Source organism: Sander vitreus, unplaced genomic scaffold (assembly GCF_031162955.1).
Source record: "Sander vitreus isolate 19-12246 unplaced genomic scaffold, sanVit1 ctg506_0, whole genome shotgun sequence".
NCBI lineage: Eukaryota > Metazoa > Chordata > Actinopteri > Perciformes > Percidae > Sander > Sander vitreus.
Genome location: NW_027595608.1, coordinates 12,022 through 35,872, shown reverse-complemented (window position 1 = coordinate 35,872; position 23,851 = coordinate 12,022). Strand labels below are relative to the sequence as shown.

Here is a 23,851-nt window from a genome sequence, read left to right as displayed (position 1 = left end):
AATTATTATTATAGTTATCAGTCTAAATATTTATAATTTCTGAACTTTCTTAATAAACTGCAACTCCAGCTCCATGATAAACTATTAAAAGTGGACAAATTCACTTTTTAATGTTTGTTTAGGAGAATAAAAGCTAAAACTCAAAAGATATTTCATTTTTATATGACGCTGTACAGTCTTGTAGTGTTGTAAAAAAGCGCTATATAAATAATGAAATATAACAATAAATAATAATAAACAAACACATATTAAAATATGTAACTTAATTTATTTAATTATTTATTTAAATGTGCGTTATAATTTACGATAATTTGTTTTCTTTTGCTAGTCTTTTGTTTACTTACGCACATTACGGCATGACGTCACTAGGCGGCGGCAGATCACGGCGTTTTGAATCCACACACATCAGTCAGTCTGTTAGTAGCTAACGTTATCCTGTTTGATCAAGGGTGGGTTTTTTTTGGGGTGTGTTTGTGTTTCAGCTCCGCCTCAACACACTCAGCAGCAGTCGGTTCAACTGGAGCAAAACAACCGTCGTAGACTAGAACGTGTTTATTTCCGTATTCTGGTGACTTTGGGCTTTTGTTTATCGTTAATTTACCGGTAAACTAGCTTACAGTTAACGGTTTGCGTGTTAGCTTCAAGTTAGCTTGTGTGTGTGTGTGTGGGTGTGGGTGTGCGGCGTCACCATGGTGACGCTCCGTGCTAGAGGCACAGGGGACGCGGATCAGAGCAGCCGGCGGCAGCAGCAGCAGCAGCAGAGCCCGGTTAGGACCACCGAGTCCCCGCTGCGGGCTTCAACGGGGACCCGGAGCACGGACCCCCGGCCGGAGGAGCCCGGACTGTCCGATGTGAGTCTGTCCGAGTTCTGACGCTTCATTTGAGTTTGAATACGTTCAAATGTCAACTGACAATTGTGGAAATATAAATCATCCGGAAATGTATTACAGGCAAAAATGATATCGTGAAATGTTTTGGCTATTTTGCTTCCATAACATGTCTTCTTTCAGACTAAATAATGCTATATGATGTATATACTATATGCTACAAGGTTATAGGATGCTAAGGATGCGATTACATATTTTGTCTGTAAATAGTGGATATCCATAAATGTATTTTTTTGTTCAAAATGAGATTTTCTTACTCTCTGAGCCAGAAATCTCCACTTCAGTTGCACTTTAAATACACCAAACTTTGCAGTTTCATTCCTATCTGAAGGTGTATACAGGAGGGGTTTGTTTACATATCATTCATAGCATGATTCATATATCACTTTATTCCTAAAAACATGGAGAAATGTCTTTATTTTATGGCTGTAGATAGTGTTTCCTGACTTACGGAGTGCTTAAAAAAAGAGATAACCAAACTCCCCTTCTGTAAAAACCTTTTGACTCTAATAATATGTCAACAACATGATGAAACCTGGCTTTATCCAATGCTCACATCTCACATTCACTTTGTGTTTTGGTTCATAACAACAAATGTAGTATGGCTGCTCGATTATGGAAAAAAATAGAATCACGATTATTTTTGTCAATACTGAAATAACGATAATTGAAACACAGTTACTGACTTTTTTCACGTCATTTAGGACCCTTATTATCACCGTATCTGTGTCTGAATTATGGGAAAGAGACTTCAGATACAGTATTAGGGGACTACTAAGGTCTATATAAAAGAGACTTCAGATACAGTATTAGGGGACCACTAAGGTCTATATAAAAGAGACTTCAGATACAGTATTAGGGGACCACTAAGGCCTATATAAAAGAGACTTCAGATACAGTATTAGGGGACACTAACACTGATGACTGGTACTGATGTTCTTCTTTGGCGGTGTGAGCGTGACACTAACTTCTCGTTGGTGTCACTTGACTGAACGTCTGTCGTGTTTGACGTATTTCTTTCAGGGTTTTAACGCCGAAGACGAGGAACAGAATCAGGCTGATTCAGAGACGCCCGAGGACGAAGAAGAGAAATCAGCGAGAGCCGTCATCAGGTCAGACGAATGTTTGTTTGGGAAGCACCGTCGCTGATGAAGTCATCAGTTCAGCTTTTAGTTTACTACTTCTGCTTTGAATACTTTAAGTACATTTTCCTGATGATATTTACAGACTTTTACTTAACTCTCCTCTGTTTTTTTTTTTTTTAAGTTTCTACATCAGAAATGTTAGGATTGTTTCATCCAAATTGTCCAAAAATAACATTAATTAATTAATCTTTTAACACAGGAAATCCAAAAGGCTTCAGAACACGGCAGGTAAGGACAGTGACATCATCAGTGAACATCGGGGCCTGGGATTGTTGTTTTAGGGAGCTTTGGAAAAGAGAGAAAGAGTCCGTCCTGACACGTGTTAAACTCCTCACAGAAAGTCATACCATAATATGTTATCTCAGTGAAGGATCTGAATACTACCCCCCCCCGTGGTCCGGGACATGTGTGTGTTGCCATATTGTTGGTTTTAATTTGTATTTAACATAAAAAATATACATACAAAAACAGATGGTAGCAGATAGGCCTAAATGTTATCCGTGTGTGTGTGTGCCTGTGTGTGTGTGTGTGTGTGCATGTGTCCATCTGTGTGTGTGTGTGTGTGTGTGTGTGTGTGTGTGTGTGTCCGTCTGTGTCTGTCTGTCTGTGTGTGTCTGTGTCTTTCTGTGTGTGTGTGTGTCCGTCCGTCTGTGTCCGTCTGTGTCTGTCCGTCTGTGTGTGTGTGTGTGTCTGTCTGTGTGTGTGTGTGTGTGTCCGTCTGTCTGTGTGTGTGTGTGCCTGCATGCGTGTGTGTGCGTGCGTGCATGTGTGAGCGTGTTTGTGTGTGTGCATGCTCGTGTGTGTGTGTGTGCGTGCGTGTGTGTGTGCGTGCGTGTGTCTGTGTGCCTATGTGTGTGTGTGCGTGTATGTGTGTGCCTGTGTGTGCGTGCGTGCGTGCGCGCGTCTGTGTGTGTGTGCGTATGTGTGTGTGCGTATGTGTGTGTGTGTGTGTGTGTGTGTGCGTGTGTGTGTGCGTGTGCGTGTGTGTGTGTGTGTGTGTGTGTGTGTGTGTGTGTGTACTCAGGCGGTGGGCCGAGGAGAAGCACCAGGCCGACCAAACCGACCAGCAGGTATCAGGCCTCCAACATCTTCGACGGCATCAGCACCAAGTAAGACATCAACACAGAGGCACACACGCACCGCGTCCCAAACGTCTCTCAGTGGGGCCCGGCCACCAGTCGCTTTCAAATCGAAATCCCGTCGTCTCCATGGTTTGGTGTGAGGTCATCAAACTCAGTCCCAGTCAGTCTTTCTCCCGTCTGGTGTTCGATATTATCCTTAAGTTTGAAGTCTTGGTTAAATCATGCGAACGTTGTCAACAACCAACGGGTGCTCTCCCTCCAGCACCAAACAGGAAGCAGCAAACGGCTAGAGCCAGTGGTGTTTATGGCTGCTATGGCGCCGCGCTAAGCTAAACGCTAAAGGGGCAAAGTCGCAGAGTTTCAACCCTTCTGAGGTGAGTCATCCAGTAACCTGACTCCGCCAGGTGGATCCCTTCGCATTTTCTCGCCATATCCATCTGGGAACTTTCCGTTGGAGAACTTTCGGGAAGGGGCGAAAATCCTGGTTAGCTGATTGGATAAACCATCCATCTATCACCACCTATGTTGGCGATAGACGGGCCGAATCAACCAATCAGATCAACGATATATCAAACTCTTGCCGAAACCAGTCGGGAGAAGAGCAAAAAACATCTTTTCCTCCGAGAAAAGCCTCCAGTGCCGACTTTCTAATACGGATCAAAGGTGCGCGATAGCTACGCTCATCTCATCCGTGGACGCCGCAACGTTGTTTAGACAGTCGCTTCTCGTTGCGTCACACCTAAACCCGCCTCAAAGCCAACGCTGATTGGTCGGTCGTTTGGCGAACGGCTCCACATTTTCTCCGTCTCAAGATGCCAGACTGATCTGCGAGTGGAAATCTGGAGCTCGCGAAATCAGGACGCTCTCACGAGGCTAGCCATCCTCAGGGCCGGGTACCGAATCCAATACTTATTAGGCACCGACCGAAGTGCCTCCTTAGCATCGAGTATCGAAAAATGCCTCGCCATTCAATACCTAAGGAGCTAATCTCATCAGCGTCAGTGCTTCTACCCAGATCTAATAATGCTTGTGACTTGCTGTCCAACGTTACAAAACTCTACGTTACGCACGCAGGCTCACATAGTACGAGCTGACAAATACGTAAAAAAGACTTTTGCCGTAATGTTGTAGTTCCATCGGTATCAAAGTCACGGTATTGGTTTCAGCATCGGTATCGAAATGTCTTTGTTCGATACCCGTCCCGAGGCATCCAACGGGAGATTTTGCCGCAGACCTCCCGGTACTGGAGACATTCACCTGCATGTACGGCAGAACAGAACATCAGCAAACTCTCCCTTCAAGTTACCTCCGCGTGGCTTTGATCCGACCGATGAGCATTTCGTTCTACTCTTCTCTTTCCGCAGCACGTCCAGAGGATGGATCCTGAAGAGCATGGACAGCATAAAGAAGAAGAGGCTGCTAAGCAACAACAAAGAAGGAGTGAGTAATGAGATCGAAACGTGTGCTTGCATTCATGGTGCTCTTCTAAATGCTCAGAAGTCAGGAGACACATCACTTCACTCTGGATTGGATGCACTTTAGCACAGTCTAGTTGCAGTTGGCTCACTGAGGCTGAGCTGAGCATAACTGTGACAAATGTCGGTGTAGATTGACGTAAAAGACGCATCAAATCCGCCTCGGTTGTTCACACTGCGGCCGCATTGAAAACAATCCGACCTGGGTCTGATTCAGGACCACATATGGAAGTGGTCTAAATCTGATTTGAGTGTCTGACCTGGTCACTTGACCCCAAAAAAAAAAAAAAAATCAGATTTGGGCACTTCTGCCTGCAGTCTGAACGTAGTCTATGTTCGAGCGGATTTGAACGGACGCCGCTGCTGTTTTTGACTTTCTGTCCAGAGTCAGACGCCTTGTTTACATTTTGAAGCGGCTTTGACACCGTGTTCCCTCTCTCTCCGTCTGCGTGTCTGAGTGGGCTCTGCCTCTCTTATCAGTCGGCTGTGAGGGCGGGGGGCACAGGGGGGGGCTCTCACGGGGGGAGTGGGCGACCCGGGCTCATCTCTATCAGCTGCCAGCATATTGGGAGCCTGAGAGAAACCAGCCCCCTTGTTTTGGGGTTTGTACGTTGCTGTCCGAGCTGACAGTTTTAGGTCCGTTGCTCTTAAACAGTCGGACTGTGGACGTATTTCAACTAGAGCGGGGGATATATATCGATATTATATCGATATCGTGATATGAGACTAGATATCGTCTTAGATTTTTGATACCGTAATATCGTAATATGGCATGTAGTGTCGTCTTTTCCTGGTTTTAAAGGCTACATTACAGTAAAGTGATGTCATTTTCTGAACTTACCAGACTGTTGTAGCTGTTCTATTATTTGCCTTTACCCACTTAGTCATTATGTCCACATTATTTATCAAGAATCTCATTGTGTAAAGATTTTGTGAAAGCACCAGTAGTCAACACTACAGTATCGTTACGGTATCGATATCTGGTCAAAAATATCCTGATATTTGATTTTCTACATATCGCCCAGCCCAGAAATGATCACAGTGGGAGGATTTGTAAGATTGGACATTTTGTAAAGATTTTTGGGGCATTTTAGGCCTTTATTTGTATAGGACAGCTTAGATTGGAAAGGGGAGAGGGGGGGGAATGACCTGCAGCAAAGGGCCGCAGGTCGGAGTCGAACCTGCGGCCGCTGCATCGAGGAGTAAACTCTATATATGGGCGCCCGCTCTACCAGGTGAGCTAACCAGGCGCCCAGTCAAACACGCATTTTGCCACCGTTGTACATCACTTTGGACCAAATAATTATGATCACATTTATTTTCTTTGTCAGTATTGAAATCATGATTATTGAACACGATTGCTCGTTGACTTTTGGAAAGATGTTGCGTTTTATTGAACTTAAAAAACAACAACAGTGAAACAGTTCAACAAATCAACAGTGAAAACACCTTAAACTGTGACATTTCCCTTCATACTTTTCCCGTTGAACTTTTCGAATTCCCCGTCAAAACACAGAGACAAAATGAGAGTTTTCTCGCAAAACGTATCGTGGACGGTAATGGTTTCTTTCTTCAATATTTTGTTTTTGGGACGGTTAGGAGCACAGCCCTTTGTTTGAAGGCTGCTGACAACGTCAGCTGGTTAGTTCCGGTCTTAGCCTCGTCTACAACACAGTTCTGTTGACAACTATGCGTTGCTCAACATGCTGTACGTCACACTCTCCGTTGCTCTGATTGGTTGTAGGTCTATCTGTTGCTCTGATTGGTTGTAGGTCTAACCGTTGCTCTGATTGGTTGTAGGTCTAACTGTTGCTCTGATTGGTTGTAGGTCTATCTGTTGCTCTGATTGGTTGTAGGTCTATCTGTTGCTCTGATTGGTTGTAGGTCTATCTGTTGCTCTGATTGGTTGTAGGTCTATCCGTTGCTCTGATTGGTTGTAGGTCTATCCGTTGCTCTGATTGGTTGTAGGTCTAACCGTTGCTCTGATTGGTTGTAGGTCTATCTGTTGCTCTGATTGGTTGTAGGTCTATCCAATTGAGTGCAGAGGCATTTTCTTTCCTGGTTTGGTTGAAACACGCCCCATAATCACAGCCCAGTGGAGCAGCATCAGACTAGTATTTGGATTTGTATGAATTTATTGTTTATTTAAGAAAATTAAAAACTGTTATTCCCACAAAAAAAAAAACAGTGAAATAGAAAATAGCACATGACGCTAGTTAACACTATACTCGACAGCAGCTGACGTTAGCCTACCGCTAGCTAGTTAACACTATACTCAACAACAGCTAACGTTAGCCTACCGCTAGCTAGTTAACACTATACTCAACAGCAGCTAACGTTAGCCTACCGCTAGCTAGTTAACACTATACTCGACAGCAGCTAACGTTAGCCTACCGCTAGCTAGTTAACACTATACTCGACAGCAGCTAACGTTAGCCTACCGCTAGCTAGTTAACACTATACTCGACAGCAGCTAACGTTAGCCTACCGCTAGCTAGTTAACACTATACTCGACAGCAGCTAACGCTAGCCTACCGCCAGCTAGTTAACACTATACTGACAGCAGCTAACGTTAGCCTACCGCTAGCTAGTTAACACTATACTCGACAGCAGCTAACGTTAGCCTACCGCTAGCTAGTTAACACTATACTTGACAGCAGCTAACGTTAGCCTACCGCTAGCTAGTTAACACTATACTCGACAGCAGCTAACGTTAGCCTACCGCTACCTAGTTAACACTATACTTGACAGCAGCTAACGTTAGCCTACCGCTAGCTAGTTAACACTATACTCAACAGCAGCTAACGTTAGCCTACCGCTAGCTAGTAGCTGGATTAAACACGGTTAAAATGCTGACAGCTAACGCTAAACGGTGTAAAGTGTGACTGTGTTTTACCCCCCCACACACACATCACCACTTCACATTCAAAATAATAATGACTTAAAACCATCCTTCAGGAAAGTAATGACTCCGTTCTCTTCTGATGTTCTGTTCTCTGACTCCATGGTTGATGTAGATACACTTATAATACCTACTGTAGGGAGTACTGTAGATACACTTAGATACACTTATAATACCTACTGTAGGGAATACTGTAGATACACTTATAATACCTACTGTAGGGAGCACTGTAGGGGGAGTACTGTAGATACACTTATAATACCTACTGTAGGGAGTACTGTAGATACACTTAGATACACTTATAATACCTACTGTAGGGAGTACTGTAGATACACGTATAATACCTACTGTAGGGAGTACTGTAGATACACTTATAATACCTACTGTAGGGAATACTGTAGATACACGTATAATACCTACTGTAGGGAGTACTGTAGATACACTTAGATACACTTATAATACCTACTGTAGGGAGTACTGTAGATACACTTATAATACCTACTGTAGGGAGTACTGTAGATACACTGTAGATACACTTATAATACCTACTGTAGGGAGTACTGTAGATACACTTATAATACCTACTGTAGGGAGTACTGTAGGGGGAGTACTGTAGATACACTTATAATACCTACTGTAGGGAGTACTCTAGATACACTTATAATACCTACTGTAGGGAGTACTGTAGGGGGAGTTCTGTAGATACACTTATAATACCTACTGTAGGGAGTACTGTAGGTGGAGTACTGTAGATACACTTATATTAATACCTGTGCTTTAGATTCCTTACAGTGTTTTGTTATGTTTAATGAAATTGCAGAAGATCTACTCTAAAGCGCAGAGGAGCAGAACTCCGGTGGCTCCGCAGAAAGAGCTGAGTGACAGCGAGGATCCAAACGGTTCGTACCAACATGTGAATCAGATAAGATTCCACGTTCACGGTCTAGCCACTGAAAAGAAATAAGCAGAGAAATCAGGCCAATTACAAAAGCTATGACGTGGTGTTGCCGGAGCTCATTACTATTCATGAGCTCGCCCAGTTGCGCTGGCTAGCTGTTAGCCAATCAGAGTCAAGCAGCTTAGCCTGTTGAATATTAATGAGAACTGGCACAAATCGAGCTGAGTCTTCCTGCAGGGAACAAAGGCGTTTTCTCCACAAAAAATGTTACAGTCCATGGTAGAACTTCAGACGTTACCACAAAGTCATGAAATACGCGTGGCAGGGCACCTTTAAAAAATATATTATATCAGAAATATGTGTTTCTCTCAAACTAATTGCCCAAAAATAACTTGGATGCACGTTATATGGGACCCAATGCAACATTCTTCACGGGTAAAATGAATGATTTACTTTCAGTGAGTTTTGGTGTTTCATTTAATTTAATAGCATTTGATGTTTAAATGGTTTCAAAACAGCATCCTGACAATGTGATTCACTCAGCATGCTCTGATGTGAACTATTAGTCGAAATAATTCATAATATCTGCTCTTTTTTTAACTCAAACATTTGAAATAATGTCATATAAATTAGGTTTATTGACCATGAATGTTGAAAAAAAGTGAGAAAAAGCATCAAAGCATCGAGAAAAGCGCCAAAAAAAAGTTCATTTTCAATTTCAACGCAGAAGACAACAAGTTCATGACAAAGGTTAAAAAACAAACATCTTAAAAGTACATTAATGAATGTGTATCGGTGTTTTTTTGCCCCCCAAAACACACCATCGAGCTGAATGAATACTTCCCCGAGGCTTAGGCCCGGCGGGCCGCCAGGCTTGCAATACACTGGGGGGGAAACCCCTGACGTTTTCACGATGTGGCCTTCTGAACATCTCCCTCTGTCCCTTTTGTCTTCTACAATCTGTTGTTTCCAGGTGGAGTCGCTGGCGAGGAGGACAGCAGGCAGGAAGTGGCTCCAGACGACGACAGCAGCTGCAGCACCGCCAACCAGAACTTTGACGCCAAACTGAGCCGAGCCTCGTCGCTGTACCAGGGACCCAGCAACGGTCAGTTACAATATTCATCCAGAACACTTCACATTTAAGTTAAAGGGCCCTATTTTAATGATCTAAGCGCACGGCGTGAAGTGTGGTGTGTTTAGGGCGTGTCCAAATACCACTTTTGCTAGTTTGACGGCGGAAAAAAAGGGTCCGTGCGCCGGGCGCATGGCTCAAAAGGGTTGTACTTAGTGTCTTCATTAATCAGAGGTGTGTTTTGGGCGTAACATGCAATCAACCAATCAGAGATCATCTCCCATTCCCTTTAAAAGCCAGGCGCGTTTGGACCTTGGAGCATTGCTGTTATGATGGAGGATTTGCATCTCTCTCTGTCTCTGTCTCTCTCTCTCTCTCTCTCTGTCTCTGTCTCTCTCTCTCTCTCTCTCTGTCTCTCTCTCTCTCTGTCTCTCTCTCTCTGTCTCTCTCTCTCTGTGTCTCTCTCTCTCTGTCTCTCTGTGTCTCTCTCTCTGTCTGTCTCTCTCTCTCTCTCTCTCTCTCTTTCTGTTCTTTCTCTAGCTCGCTCCACCTCTTTGTTTTATCTAATGTTAGCATTTGCACCGCTCCACATAGCGCTCTAGCTAGGATAATGTAGCGGTAGCTGTTGTTATAGCAACAAAAGACGCTCTTGGCTGCCTTTTGTATCGCTGCCAGCTTCTTCTTTTTTTCACTTAAAAAGCGCCCTAGTCAACTTTTTCTTGTCAAAAAAGACGCCAAGTGTGAACATAGCCTTAGCCTATCATCTATGTTTGTTTAGTTTTTTGTCATAAATAGGCTGATATATATATTTGCTGATATATTTGCTGATAAGATGTTGGATTCATGTTAAGACATTTCAGTATTTTAACTCTGAGGACTCTCTGTTGAAGATCTCTGATTCAAGACACTTGTTAAAGAGAATATAAAAAAAAACAGCTAAAATAGAATAAGACGAAGTATGAAAAACAAGAATAAAATGTACAGTGCAGTGTAAGAAATGAACAATTACTTTTAAAAACAGGGAGCGTCAGAGAGAGAGATGTTCCTCAGCCTTGATTTAAAATAAGTGCGAGTTGTAGCGGACCTATTGGCCCTGATGTTGTCCTTTCCTCCGTTGTTGTTCAGAGTTCCCGAGAGGAACGTTCAGGATCAGCGCCTCCGGTCTGAACACCACCCGCAGAGCAGCATTCAGGTCAGACTTTTCTTTTTCTTTAAACAAAGAAATAAGATAGATAAGTCCATACATACCCTTCTCATCTGCGTGTCATAACTCTGTCTGACGCCCCCACCGTTAGCCTAGCTTAGCACAGATCGTGGAGGTAACCGGCTCCATCTAGCCTACTGCTCCCAATAAGTGACAAAATAACGTTAACATTTTCCTATTTACATGTTGGGATTTGTATAGTCACAGCGTGTACAAATAACAAGGTCACATGAGACACAGCCATCTTCTAACCGTATACAACTATATACTACTACTATACAACTATATTCTCAGAAGGCGAAGCACTGCTACTTGGGCGGAGTGATTAGCACCTGAAAAGCACCATTGTTACTCTCTGCTCCTCACCGCGGGGCTTGTCAGGTGCTGTGAGCAAATCACTCCGCCCAAGTAGCAGTGCTTGGGTATGTATTGACTTATCTAACTCTCGGGGATACGGTGAATAAGCTAAAGTCCCACTAAGTCGGCGTGTTCCTTTAGAGAAGTCCAAATGCAGTCATTGGATCCGAGGAAAGTCTTTTGGTTAATTCGCTTTTTTTTTCAACAAAATGTTTTGCCACATTTCACAATCACTTTGCCTTGTTCGGAAGCTGCACCTCAGACTTATAATGGTGGGATATACCCTGCATATTTATTGCTCAGGCAGGAAACAGACCATTGATTTACCATTTTATTTCCATCCAAACTCACAACAACTACTCTCCGAGTCCTTTACAGTACCTGCGTCTCCTTGTTTCTTTTCCCTTTCACCCTCCAGACCCACTAAGAGCACGCTGTCGATTCAGTCTGACGAGGACAACGATTCGGACGATGACGTGCCAAACGTTGAAAAAGTCTCCGGAAGGTCAGTGGGTAGACACCGAAGCTCTTTGCTGCGGGGACGACAACATGAACCGTCCCTACTCTTCGATTGGACGAACGCAGCTGTCCTCGGTCTTTGCTTGAGATTTTCAAGCTGTAAAAACATGGCGGCTGAAGACGTTGATGTTGTGCACAACTATGTAGTTGCTGGTGCAGGACAAAAACGTGAATGTTCAAAGAAGGTAATAGTCCGCAACGACATAATGCTCCGGAAAAATAAGTGCAAATAAGGCACACAACGGTTCGGCTAGAGCTGAAGATCTTTTAATTTCTATCATTTTACACGGGCTTGGGCTGGGCTTGGGCTGGGCTCGGGCCGGGCTTGGGCCGGGCTCAGGCTGGGCTCGGGCCGGGCTTGGGCCGGGCTCAGGCCGGGCTCGGGCCGGGCTTGGGCCGGGCTTGGGCTGGGCTCAGGCTGGGCTCGGGCCGGGCCTGGGCCGGGCTCAGGCTGGGCTCAGGCTGGGCTCGGGCCGGGCTCTGGGTTGTGCGGTAAATGATCAGGTGATGCATTTCGATTAGCGCGAAAATGGATGCTGAGGAGGTGAAACGGAGGCTGGCCTCTGGAGGACTTATTTTATGTCTTTGTTCCAACTTCCAAGTGGCCGATAGCCTCCGTTAGTCATGAATACGTGATGGTAAAACATGTATAAATGACTCATTCTTGACAAAAGGCAAAAGAGCTGCACATTTGAATGATGTCGGGCTGTAAACGGGTTCGGGCTTTTAAAAAGCCGTCAATCAAAATGTACTTGTCAGGCTCAGGCTGAATTCTGTTGGGCTCGGGCCTTGTCGGGGCTAACTTTTAAGGCCCGATTACAGCTCTAGTAGACACGCAGACAGTTTTCTTGTCATTACTTAGAATTCCTCATGGGGGCGACAGAATCTATGCACTGTATCTTTAAATAATTGCAGTTTTAGCTTTCAGTTTAGGTTTTTAGCTTCAATATTTCACTACTGAAAAATAAAAAAACACAGCAGCTGTGTTCAACTCTCATCGTGACGTTGAACCACGGAAACTGAACAGACTTGACGCTGTGCTATAGTCGCTTTACATCAGACACTAAAGGAGCTCAAAGATGAATCATTAAAGATCATGGCTATTCTCCAGCCATGTATTCTGCAGCTACATACTTCTGAGACATTATACCCGGCTCTGACAAACACAAACTAAAACTAAATATACAGAACTAAACCTAAACCTTTCTGAAAAACTGAAACTAAACTAAAACTAGCAAACACACTCTGAAAACTAACTCAAACTAAAATTAAATCCAAAAGTCCAAACTAAAATACTGTAAAATCTAATTGAAAATGTAAAACTGTTGTAACCTCGGGTTGTCACGCTGCGTTAGCCGGCTTCATACTGTACATCACACGCATGCGGGATATTGTGTGCAGTCTTTTGTAGTGTGTGACAGCTGTCCGTTTATGTTTGTATTTATTGTCGTAACAACGTTTTCATGCTACCATCTGTTCTCTTGTAAATCTAAATGTCAACAAGACTTTTTACCTATTGTAGAAATACTTTATTAACAAAATGTGTATATGTGCTCGTTGCAAAAGAGCTGTTAGTCATTGAGGAAGTGGTTAAAAGTACTCCGGGTGACCTCTGATGCACAGAAAGTTAAGCTTAAGTCATAACAATAGTTTAGGCTTTTATGGCATTGTTTGAAGGTTGCGAGAGCAGACGAGGAAGTTGCACCACACAGAGACCCGACCTTGGTGTGTGTGTTTCTGGAAGATGACAGTTTCTGTCTAGAAACTGGGACACACCCTCCTGTGAGGAGACAATAAAGACACAGGGAAAACTCAGATCAGGGTTCATTTTCAGACGAGATCTTGGTAGACCAGCTCTGACTTAAAGTGTCTGTTGCCAAGGAAACTTAGATGCTGTTTGTGGATCCACAGCTGTGTTGTAACTCTTATGCTGGACTCAGTAAACTCTTTGTCTCAGATTGATCCTTGTCTTGTGGTAAACTTAAGTCTGATTAAAGAAGGTGCAGAAATGAATTAATAGGAGTCATATTTGACAGGCCTTAGGGGCTTATTTGGACAAAATCCCACTACACTGGTCACAAAAATCAAATGAAATGATGGAAATCTTTTTTTTAAGCTCACAATATTTGATGCTGCTTTAGTGAAATCAGGTCTGCCTTTCTCAAATGTTCATCGACGTTCATAAACATCATCTGTGCTGATTGAGTGTGCGTGCTGCTCACAGAACGTGTTGCTGTTGATGTTATCAATCTGTTGACTCTGGGTTTTTGTTTTGGTTCCTCCCCGCCAGCTCCTGCCTGCGTCCGGAGAATCCTGTGGGGACTCGCAGAGACAAGATGAACGCCGGAGCAGGTCTGGCAGACATCGATCCCATGGCCATCGACCAATCGGTGAGTTCAGACCAGGCGGAATCAGACGTTGTAAACATTTGGGGCTCAGCTCAAACCTGGGTGGGGGTGGAGGTCGGGGGGTTTATTAACTATTCTTCAAGCCGTTTGATAATACGTTGCTCTACGTTTTTGTTGCTTTTTCTGACATTTTATCGCTTTTTCTGATGTTTCTCAGTTGTTCTATTATTGTTATTTTTGGGGGGGGTTTTGTTGCTTGTTTATGTCCTATTTTGTATCTAACTCTTCTCCAACTGCCTTCATCATTCTGAAACCAGAACACAACAGATGTTGAGGATGACTCAGCATCCCTCCTCACACCTAAAGAGACAGAAATTGTCTGATGTTTCTGTTTCTATAAGTCCCATAACATCGGTAGAAACAGTTTTTTTGTCCCCTTTTTCGTCACCTTTGTCGTCGCCTTTTTGCCGCCTTTTTGTCGCCTTTTTGTCAACATAAGTAGAAACTGCCTTGTTTCTGTGTCTATAAGTCCCATAACATCGGTAGGGTTGCTGTGTTGATTTGCCGGTCCACTCAGAGAGACTGAGGGGAAACGACATAAAGTTATTTAAAAACCCTAAAAGATTCGGGGCTTTGGAGAAAACATTTTCCACTCCCTAGCTCCGCCCCCTGGTTCAGACGTGTATTCGAACAATGCTCTCCACGTTACAACGTGACGATTTAGAGGGAAATCTGCTCATGGCGCCATCCTCTCTCACACTCCTCCCCGCTCCGGCTCCTTCCCTCCTCAGGTGGGGTTCGACAGCATCGGAGGTCTGTCGGGTCACATCTCAGCCCTGAAGGAGATGGTCGTCTTCCCGCTTCTCTACCCAGAAGTCTTTGACAACTTCCACATCCAGCCTCCCAGGTGACACACACGCACACACACACACACACACACACACACACACACACACGCACACACGCACGCATGCACACACACACAGAGACACACATGCATGCACACGCACGCATGCACACACACACACGTACACACACACACACAGAGACACACATGCACGCACACACAGAGAACACACACACAGAGACACACATGCATGCACACGCACGCATGCACGCACACACGTACACACACACACACACAGAGACACACATGCACGCACACACAGACACACACACAGACGAACGCACGCACGCACAGACACACATATACATGCACACACGCACACACACACATGCTCACGCACATGCACACACACACACGCACATGCACACACACAGATGATTCAGATGTTTAAACACACAAGCTGTCTGCCTCTTTTTTTGGTAGACCTGCCACTAAATATTAAATAAGTAAACAATGTTCACCTCAAACATAAAAGCAAAAACATATTTATTGCAATAAGTCAGTGAGAGACAGGCATCGATGGAGCTTCGATTTTAATTGTCGGAGCAATAATTGAACATCTTTTTGTCTCTCTCTCTCTCTCTCAAGAGGTTGCCTGTTTTATGGACCTCCCGGGACGGGGAAAACGCTGGTCGCCCGGGCGCTGGCCAATGAGTGTAGCCACGGTAACAGGAAGGTGGCCTTCTTTATGAGGAAGGGAGCGGACTGCCTCAGCAAGTGGGTGGGCGAGTCAGAGCGGCAGCTGCGGCTGCTGTTTGAGCAGGTAACCCACCGGATCATACCTGGCCGTGCTGCCCCCTGCTGGCCTGCTGCAGATCCCCCCCCCCCCGCCTGTACAATTACAGGGGAAACACTGCGTCTGTTACCCAGTCACATTGTTACTGTACCCTGTAATTAATCAGTTTAGATTTTTTGTGACCGTGTGTGTGTGTGTGTGTGTGTGTGTCTCTGTCTCTCTCTTCCTTCAGGCGTATCAGATGCGTCCGTCCATCGTCTTCTTTGACGAGATCGACGGCCTGGCACCGGTCCGCTCCAGCAGACAGGACCAGATACACAGGTCAGAACAAACTCACTCAGAGATGCAGAAATACTTCCCACCCATAGAAATAAAATGGATAGAAAGGCCAATTTACCATTCAAATCATCGTAGCAGAATGACTCAGAGCGACAGCCAGTGTTATGCGTACCGTTACCATTGTAACGTATACATTCTCATGGAGTACACAATAAACATATAAACAACCGTACCTAGGTAAGGACTACTAGCCAGTCAGAAGCAGAGTATGAGGGCATGCCCTGACAGTATCTAGGTAAGGACTACTAGCCAGTCAGAAGCAGAGTATGAGGGCATGTCCTGACAGTATCTAGGTAAGGACTACTAGCCAGTCAGAAGCAGAGTATGAGGGCGTGCCCTGACAGTACCTAGGTAAGGACTACTAGCCAGTCAGAAGCAGAGTATGAGGGCCTTTGAACCTGACAACCTGAATCAGCTGTTGATCCCAACAGAGAATGACAGAAGCTGACATTATGGAGGCAGAGTAGTTTTCATTTTTCTTTTTCTCGCTGATGTCCGTCCCGCAGCTCCATCGTGTCGACGCTCCTGGCTCTGATGGACGGGTTGGACAGCCGAGGCGAAGTCGTCGTCATCGGAGCGACAAACCGCCTGGACGCCATCGACCCGGCGCTGCGACGGCCCGGACGCTTCGACAGGGAGTTCCTCTTCGGGCTGCCTGACAGAGAGGTGACATCCTTTCCATATGTGTCATAATATCTGCACGTTGTCATGGGGCTGCATATATACATTCATCTAAACATTCAGTATTGCTTGTTAGCATTTCGGTTTGTTTACAGATCTATCCCAAATCCAGCGTACATAAACAAAATGTACCTTTTTTTTCAACCTGGACCCTTTTTTCTTATGTTTTTGTGTCTAAGTGACTGGTAGGAACAACAATCTTTGAAATTGGTCCAGTATTAAGCATGAACGCTGTAACTGGCAGCCACAGACCGGACTGCAATGTGCAGTGCAATGCTGTGCATTGTCAATTTGGTCCACTAAAAGTGCAGTTTTTGCTGCTAAAAGGCTCAGATTATTATTCTAAGTGTCTGACAACATTATGGAAAGGATCCCTACAGAGATAGACCTTTAAAACCTCTTTGAGACCTTTCTGTTTAACCAGAAACAGCTCTGAAGTCGCTAGCTCTAAACCCACCAGACTCCATTTAAAAAAGCAATACTTTTAGCGTGTATAGAGCCAACATATTTCCACATGTAAATCGGTAACGTATGTGTTTATTTCAACCAAAACTAGAGTTGTGATGGTTGGAAAAGTGGAAAGACGACCCAAAACGGGTTTTCATAGTTTGATTTTGTTTCTGTCGACTTTGAATGAAGTGTGTTTTAAGATGCTTAAACTACTGTTTATTTACATGGAGTCTGGTGTGTTTAGTTAACGCGATTTTGCGGATGTTTTTATTTTCTAAGGAGGTCGACCTTTCAACAGAAAGTTCGACCTCCTTAGAAAAAAATGTTGTCAGACACTTAGAATATTAATCTGAGCCTGTCAGTGGTAAAACCAGCACTTTTGTGAAGATCAATACAAGCTGGACAATTGTCCTATTAACTTACATTGTAGCTTGATCTCGCTTAATACTGGACCAATGTCAAAGATTGTTGTTCCCATCAGTTACTTACACACAGAAACATAGGAACATAGGGTCCAGGTTGAAAAAAACCCTGTTACCCTTAAATGCTGAAAATTAGACACGAAATGTAATTGTCAGAAGTTATAAGTTATTTTTCCTTTTTTCTATTTTAATTTTATTGTCATTTTGGTGCAAGACTCGTGTTTAAAAAAACGTACACGGTGTCTAAACAAGCTGGCTGTTTTCTTCCGTTTGTGTTCCAGTCTCGTAAAGAGATTCTGAAAATCCACACCAGGCAGTGGAAACCTCGTCCGTCGGAAGATTTCCTGGACGAGCTGGCTGAGAAATGTGTCGGTAAGAAAGACTGCACGGCTGCTTCATCACAACAAATGAAAAGAGAAGTAGTATCAGATATTGTAGATGTACTGTTAGTGGAAAAAATCATACACAACAAACCGCAAACTCACATTTTCTGGATACAAGTTTAAGTTTATTAACCCTCCTCCTGTTCTTTACAAAAACTTTCTGTATCAGATGACAAAAGAACGTTGGAAAAAAAAGTGAGAAATGTTGGAAGAAAGCTACAAAAACGCTGAAAAAAGTGACAAAAAAAATTTGCCAAAAGTGACAAAAAATTGGAAAGAAAGTGACAAAAAAAAATGGGAATAAAATTGAAAAAGAACGACAACTTGTTGAAATTTCGAGCCAGAGACACACAAAGTTGCACGGTCGACAGGAAGACAACACAAGGGTTAAGAAGGATTGTTAGAATAATTTACATTATCAAAGCATAGACGGGACCACTGAAGTTATATCAAAGTTCATTTTACCGTATTTTCTGGACTATAAGTCGCACTTTTTTTCATGCTTTGGCTGGTCCTGCGACTTATATATCAAAATATATATAATGTGACATGTTTTAAATGTTATTTCATGCTGAAAACATTACCGTCTACAGCCGCGAGAGGCGCTTTAGGCTTGTGACGACTATATGCTGCTCCTAAAGACAACTGAGAAAGAAAAGAAGCTGCAGGAGACTGCAGGTAGTAAAACACGCAGCCGAAAACGGTCATCGAGCAGCAGAAGGAGAGTTTGGAGTGAGAGAGAAACTTGTGAGGGACTGGAGAAAAGGTTAGTCTTACTGCAATGAAGAAAACAAAGAAAGCTAGTCGCGCTGAAATCCAGATGGCCAGAGCTGGAGGAAGGAGTCCACAGATGGGTGCTTGAACAACGTGCTGCTGGGAGAGGCTCGTCAACAGTGCCGTTACGTTACGTTAACGTAGAGGACACCTACCGTATTCAGCCCCTTGTTCTGGGGGCTGTTGGGTAGTTTAATAACTGTTAATGTGTTACGTTAACATAGAGGACACCTACCGTATTCAGCCCCTTGTTCTGGGGGCTGTTGGGTAGTTTAATAACTGTTAATGTGTTACGTTAACATAGAGACACCTACCGTATTCAGCCCCTTGTTCTGGGGGCTGTTGGGTAGTTTAATAACTGTTAATGTGTTACGTTAACATAGAGGACACCTACCGTATTCAGCCCCTTGTTCTGGCTGCTGTTGGGTAGTTTAATAACTCTCCTTTCCAGATTAAATGTCTGTTCTTGGTCTTGGATTTTGTGAAATAAATTTCTAAATAAATGCGACTTATAGTCCAGCGCGACTTATGTTTTTTTCCTCTTCATGGCGCATTTTTTGACTGATGCGACTTATAGTCCGGAAAATACGGTACTTAAGAACCCAACAAGGAGGCAGTTACAGTACTCACAGCATGAGTACAGAAGTGACCTAATGACAAGCTCTCTACAGCCGCTTTTTATAATAGCAAGTGGAATGTGATATATATATCTATAGTCCATAGTCGATGTCGTCAGTTATCTCAGTCAAGGAGCGCCTGTTCTTTCCTCAGCATCACACCGTGCTCCAGACGAGGACAAGACACGGGCTCCCAGATACCAGATGGCGACAGCAGCAACCGTGTTTTGTCTTGTTATAATGCAAACAGTTTTAATACTAATCAGAGAAAAAGTATGTATCTTCGTCGTGAAGGATGTTCTTTATAAAAAAAGCAGGCAGATTATAAATCTGATATTATATATATTTTCTACGTGGCTGACCGTACAGAAACACGTCTCAGTGGCCTGATATAATAACACGAGGTTGGAGAGCAGTAGCTGCGTGAAATAGTAACTGACAAATATTATTTTAACACTTACTATGTGTGCTTACAGAAGGACAATTGTTCTAGAAATGTGGTGTAGAATCACATACAGAGCTGTAAGTAACTGTAGCTGTGACTCTGGTTTGGGTACTGTTGTATGTTTATGATTCCTTCCTCCCTTTTTATTTCCATCTTTGCCTCCTTCCTTCCCTCCCTCCCTCCTCTTCTTTCCTTCCCTACCTCCTTCCTACGTACTGTACTTCCTTCCTTCCTTCCTTCCTTCCTTCCTTCCCTCCCTCCCTTCCTCTTCTTTCCTTCCCTACCTCCTTCCTACGTACTTCCTTCCCTTCCTCTTCTTTCCTTCCCTACCTCCTTCCTACGTACTTCCTTCCCTTCCTCTTCTTTTCTTCCCTACCTCCTTCCTACGTACTGTACTTCCTTCCTTCCTTCCCTCCTCTTCTTCTTTCCTTCCCTACCTCCTTCCTACGTACTGTACTTCCTTCCTTCCTTCCTTCCTTCCCTCCCTCCCTCCCTCCTCTTCTTTCCTTCCCTACCTCCTTCCTACGTACTGTACTTCCTTCCTTCCTTCCCTCCTCTTCTTTCCTTCCCTCCCTCCTTCCTACGTACTGTACTTCCTTCCTTCCTTCCCTCCTCTTCTTTTCTTCCCTCCCTCCTTCCTACGTACTGTACTTCCTTCCCTCCTCTTCTTTTCTTCCCTCCCTCCTTCCTACGTACTGTACTTCCTTCCCTCCTCTTCTTTTCTTCCTTCCCTCCTTCCTACGTACTTCCTTTCTTCTTTAAAACATAAAGTTCAGAGCTGCAGAGATGAATCGATGACTTGATTACTTGTCAACTATGAAGTTAATCACCGAGCTTTCGTTGTACGCCTCTGCGGGACTTAATGAATCTGTCGGTTGATCCCCGTCCCGTCTCTCAGGTTACTGCGGCGCTGACATCAGGGCGGTGTGCACCGAGGCGGCGCTGTGCGCTCTGCGCCGCCGCTACCCGCAGATCTACGCCACCTCCCAGAAGCTCCTCCTGGACGTCTCCTCCATCGCCGTCGGCAGCTGTGACTTCGTGGCGGCCATGAGGAAGATGTCCCCGGCCTCGCAGCGCTCAGCCGCCTTGCCAGCCAAGCCGCTCTCGCCCGTGGTTCAGGCGCTGCTGGGCGGCGCCCTGCGGGACATCCTGGAGGCTCTGCAGAGGCTGTTCCCGCACGCCGAGCAAGGGATGAAGAGGAAGAGGGAGCCGGGTGAGTCGGAGCGGAAGGCTGGGAAGATATCCTTTTGTCGATTCATTTCTCTCACAATAGAGGCGAAGTCCCTCCCCTTCCGGTGGACCTCATGGGACCTAAATTCGTAAAAGAATATGACCGGTAGTGAACGGGGAGAGGCACATTCTTTTTTTAATCCCGTTTGAATTGAGCTATGGATTCTATATATGATGTTCGTCAATTTAAAAGATCATTTTTCAACCGAAGAAAGTCTCAGTTAGCCGTAGGTTTGTCACGTGACCAGTTAGTTTAGTGTGAAACCACTCAGTGAACTACGTCTCGGACAATTAACGTCACCTAGCTTGATGCTCAACTTGCTCGCTAGCTAGCTAGCTAGCCTAGCTCTGTTCCACAACACATGTAACGTTATCTTACCTGATGTGTTTTATCCAGTGAAGTGTTTTCAGCAGAGAAGCAAAATAACGAGTGAGATCCTCTGCCCGTTTGAGTAAGACGTCATCCACGCGACTTTGAAGTGTGTAGTCTTTGTAATTACAGTATGTATTTTCACAGTCTTATACTTCAACAGCTTAACAACAAACTGAGACTTTCTTGACTTGCGAAAGTATCTGTTAAACTGATGAACATCATATGTGTAATTCATGGCTCAATTCAAACGGGATCAAAAAATAATTTGTCTTTCCCCGTTCACTCCCGTTCATATTTTTTCCAAAGATACGTCCCATTGGACCGGAAGTAGAAGGGCGGGACTTCGGCTCTCTATACCAGGGTTATTCCCCGCCATTTGAAGTCATAAGGGGCAGCACCCGAGCCGTTGTTTTCCGCAGAACCTAAGCTGAATGAATGTGAAATGTGGCAAAAAAATCACCAAAAACAGCAACAAAAAACCCATCAAATTCACTAAAAGACTCTGCTCAGATCTAATGATTGTAGTTGGACTTTAGCTTTAGTTTTGTCTTTATGTTTTTCAGCGTTATCTATTATCTGCTCCAGCTTTTCCAACGTTTTAGACCCAGATACGGTGATAATAACAGAATTATGTCAAATTGCATTTTGTTTTTTATTGTAAAACATCACATTTATTTTGAGGAAAGACCCCCTTAACGTATGCACAAGAAATATTCAGGTGAATCATTGGGAAAATATTGATTCTAGGGCACATGTGTCAAACTCAAGGCCCGGGGGCCAAATCTGGCCCCTTGCAAATGTTGATCCGGCCCGCATATCAATTTAGGTTCACAAATAATTTTGCCCCGCTGTGCTGTGCACAACACCAAAAAAAGTCAGTCACACTGTAATTATGTGACACTTAAAGAAGATGTTTTGCAGATTTGATGACTTTGAGCCTCAGAAAATCCCCCACAACCAGAGAGTTTACATATTCAGGCTGTGAAACAGGTTGCTGGGAGTCAGCTGTGTGCAGGGCTGTAATCAACCAAAGAAAAGGGGGGGCGTTAGATTAATTAGCTGCGCAGTACTTTGTAGCCTTGTCCGCCTAAATGAATTATAAATAAACATAAAAACTAGTAGTCAAATCAAAACAGACGGGGCAACCTAACGCAGACCAGTTAGCTTACCGTTTTTAGGTGATGTGACATGTTTGTAGTTGAGCTGTGATATGCTAACTGTTGCTTGCATTCGACTTTTTTTCCATTATCTATTTTTGTAAAATGCTGCCACACTGCCGATGTCTTTGACATGTTAGAGGAGGACGGACTATACAGTAAACGCTCACGATTAAATAAATATTCAGCAGACCTTCTAGTACGTTCTTCATTCTGTCTCCAGTGGGTTGGGCTGATCCAAAAAGTGAAAACAAGGGGGGTGTTCTGAGGACAGACTGTTACCTGTGAAACAGGGGTGCTCTGAAAACACCCCCGTTAGCAATTAGTGCTTTCCACCTGATGAAATTAACACGGCAAAAAATTATAATAAAAAAAAATAAAGAAAGAAAGAAATTAACACGGCAAAAAATAATAATAAAAAAAAAGAAAGAAATTAACACTGCAAAAAATAATAATAAAAATAAATTTAAAAAAAAAATTAACACGGCAAAAAATAATAATAAAAAGAAATAAAAAAAAAAAAAAAGAAATTAACACGGCAAAAAATAATAATAAAAATAAAAAAATTAAAAATTAAGAGAAATTAACATGGCAAAAAATAATAATAAAAATAAAAATAAATTCAAAAAAAAGAGAAATTAACACGGCAAAAAATAATAATAAAAATAAATAAATAAAAAAAAGGAGAGAAATTAACACAGCAAAAAATAATAATAATAATAAAAATAAAAATAAAAAATAAAAAAATTAACACGGCAAAAAATAATAATAAAAATAAATAAATTAAAAATTAACATGGCAAAAAATAATAATAATAAAAATAAATTAAAAAAAAATAGAAAGAAATTAACTCAGCAAAAAATAATAATAATAAAAAAAAAAAAAAATTTAAAAAAAAAAGAGAAATTAACACGGCAAAAAATAATAATAATAAAAATAAATAAAAAAAAAGAAATTAACATGGCAAAAAATAATAATAATAATAATAAAAATAAATTTGAAAAAAAAGAAAAAAATCAACCAATCAGAATTTTCGTCGAGCGTATCGACCAATAAATCGACTAGTCGACTGGGAGATTACAGCCATAGCTGTGTGGTCGCCTGCTTTTAAAAATGTAATCTTTGTTTTTCATGTTTTGCTAAATTCTATGATGGCTTTTTTAGGGTTTTATGTCGACCAAACTGTACGTGAGGAAGCTACACGAGACACAAATAAAACAGTCCAAGATATTTGACTTTTTCGGTTAAATAAAAGTCATGAACTCTGCATGTCTGGCCCTTATTGTTGTTTTTCCGCGCGTCAGATCTGACCTCTGGTATCCTCGACGACGACCAGTACGGAGGAGACGATGCCTCCAGCACATCCAGCATCTCCGCCCCCTCCACCTCCAAGAGCAGACACTTCCTGCACTTTGCCAGGTGAGTCGTCAACATCGGATACTTTACTG

General features: G+C 43.3%; 1 protein-coding gene and 1 long non-coding RNA gene across 2 annotated transcripts in view; one reads left to right on the top strand and one right to left on the bottom strand.

The window, feature by feature from the left end:
* Positions 1 to 436: 436 nt before the first annotated feature.
* The window catches only part of LOC144514235 (ATPase family AAA domain-containing protein 2-like), a 35,213-nt gene continuing 11,798 nt past the window's right edge, over positions 437 to 23,851 (top strand). The window contains exons 1-17 of the mRNA XM_078245431.1: positions 437 to 851; positions 1,911 to 1,999; positions 2,232 to 2,260; positions 3,057 to 3,141; positions 4,479 to 4,554; positions 8,312 to 8,390; positions 9,363 to 9,494; positions 10,587 to 10,653; positions 11,441 to 11,527; positions 13,832 to 13,931; positions 14,681 to 14,796; positions 15,385 to 15,559; positions 15,765 to 15,853; positions 16,378 to 16,537; positions 17,706 to 17,796; positions 20,542 to 20,856; positions 23,708 to 23,822. Coding sequence (XP_078101557.1) covers positions 690 to 851; positions 1,911 to 1,999; positions 2,232 to 2,260; positions 3,057 to 3,141; positions 4,479 to 4,554; positions 8,312 to 8,390; positions 9,363 to 9,494; positions 10,587 to 10,653; positions 11,441 to 11,527; positions 13,832 to 13,931; positions 14,681 to 14,796; positions 15,385 to 15,559; positions 15,765 to 15,853; positions 16,378 to 16,537; positions 17,706 to 17,796; positions 20,542 to 20,856; positions 23,708 to 23,822 — 1,967 coding nt within the window. The 5' untranslated portion in view covers positions 437 to 689. The remainder of the gene's footprint in view (positions 852 to 1,910; positions 2,000 to 2,231; positions 2,261 to 3,056; positions 3,142 to 4,478; positions 4,555 to 8,311; positions 8,391 to 9,362; positions 9,495 to 10,586; positions 10,654 to 11,440; positions 11,528 to 13,831; positions 13,932 to 14,680; positions 14,797 to 15,384; positions 15,560 to 15,764; positions 15,854 to 16,377; positions 16,538 to 17,705; positions 17,797 to 20,541; positions 20,857 to 23,707; positions 23,823 to 23,851) is intronic.
* On the bottom strand, positions 20,159 to 21,559 carry LOC144514236 (uncharacterized). Its single transcript, XR_013501287.1, has 3 exons — positions 21,253 to 21,559; positions 20,345 to 20,954; positions 20,159 to 20,302 (listed from the first exon to the last, which is right to left on the bottom strand). It is a non-coding gene; the product is annotated as an uncharacterized LOC144514236 (long non-coding RNA).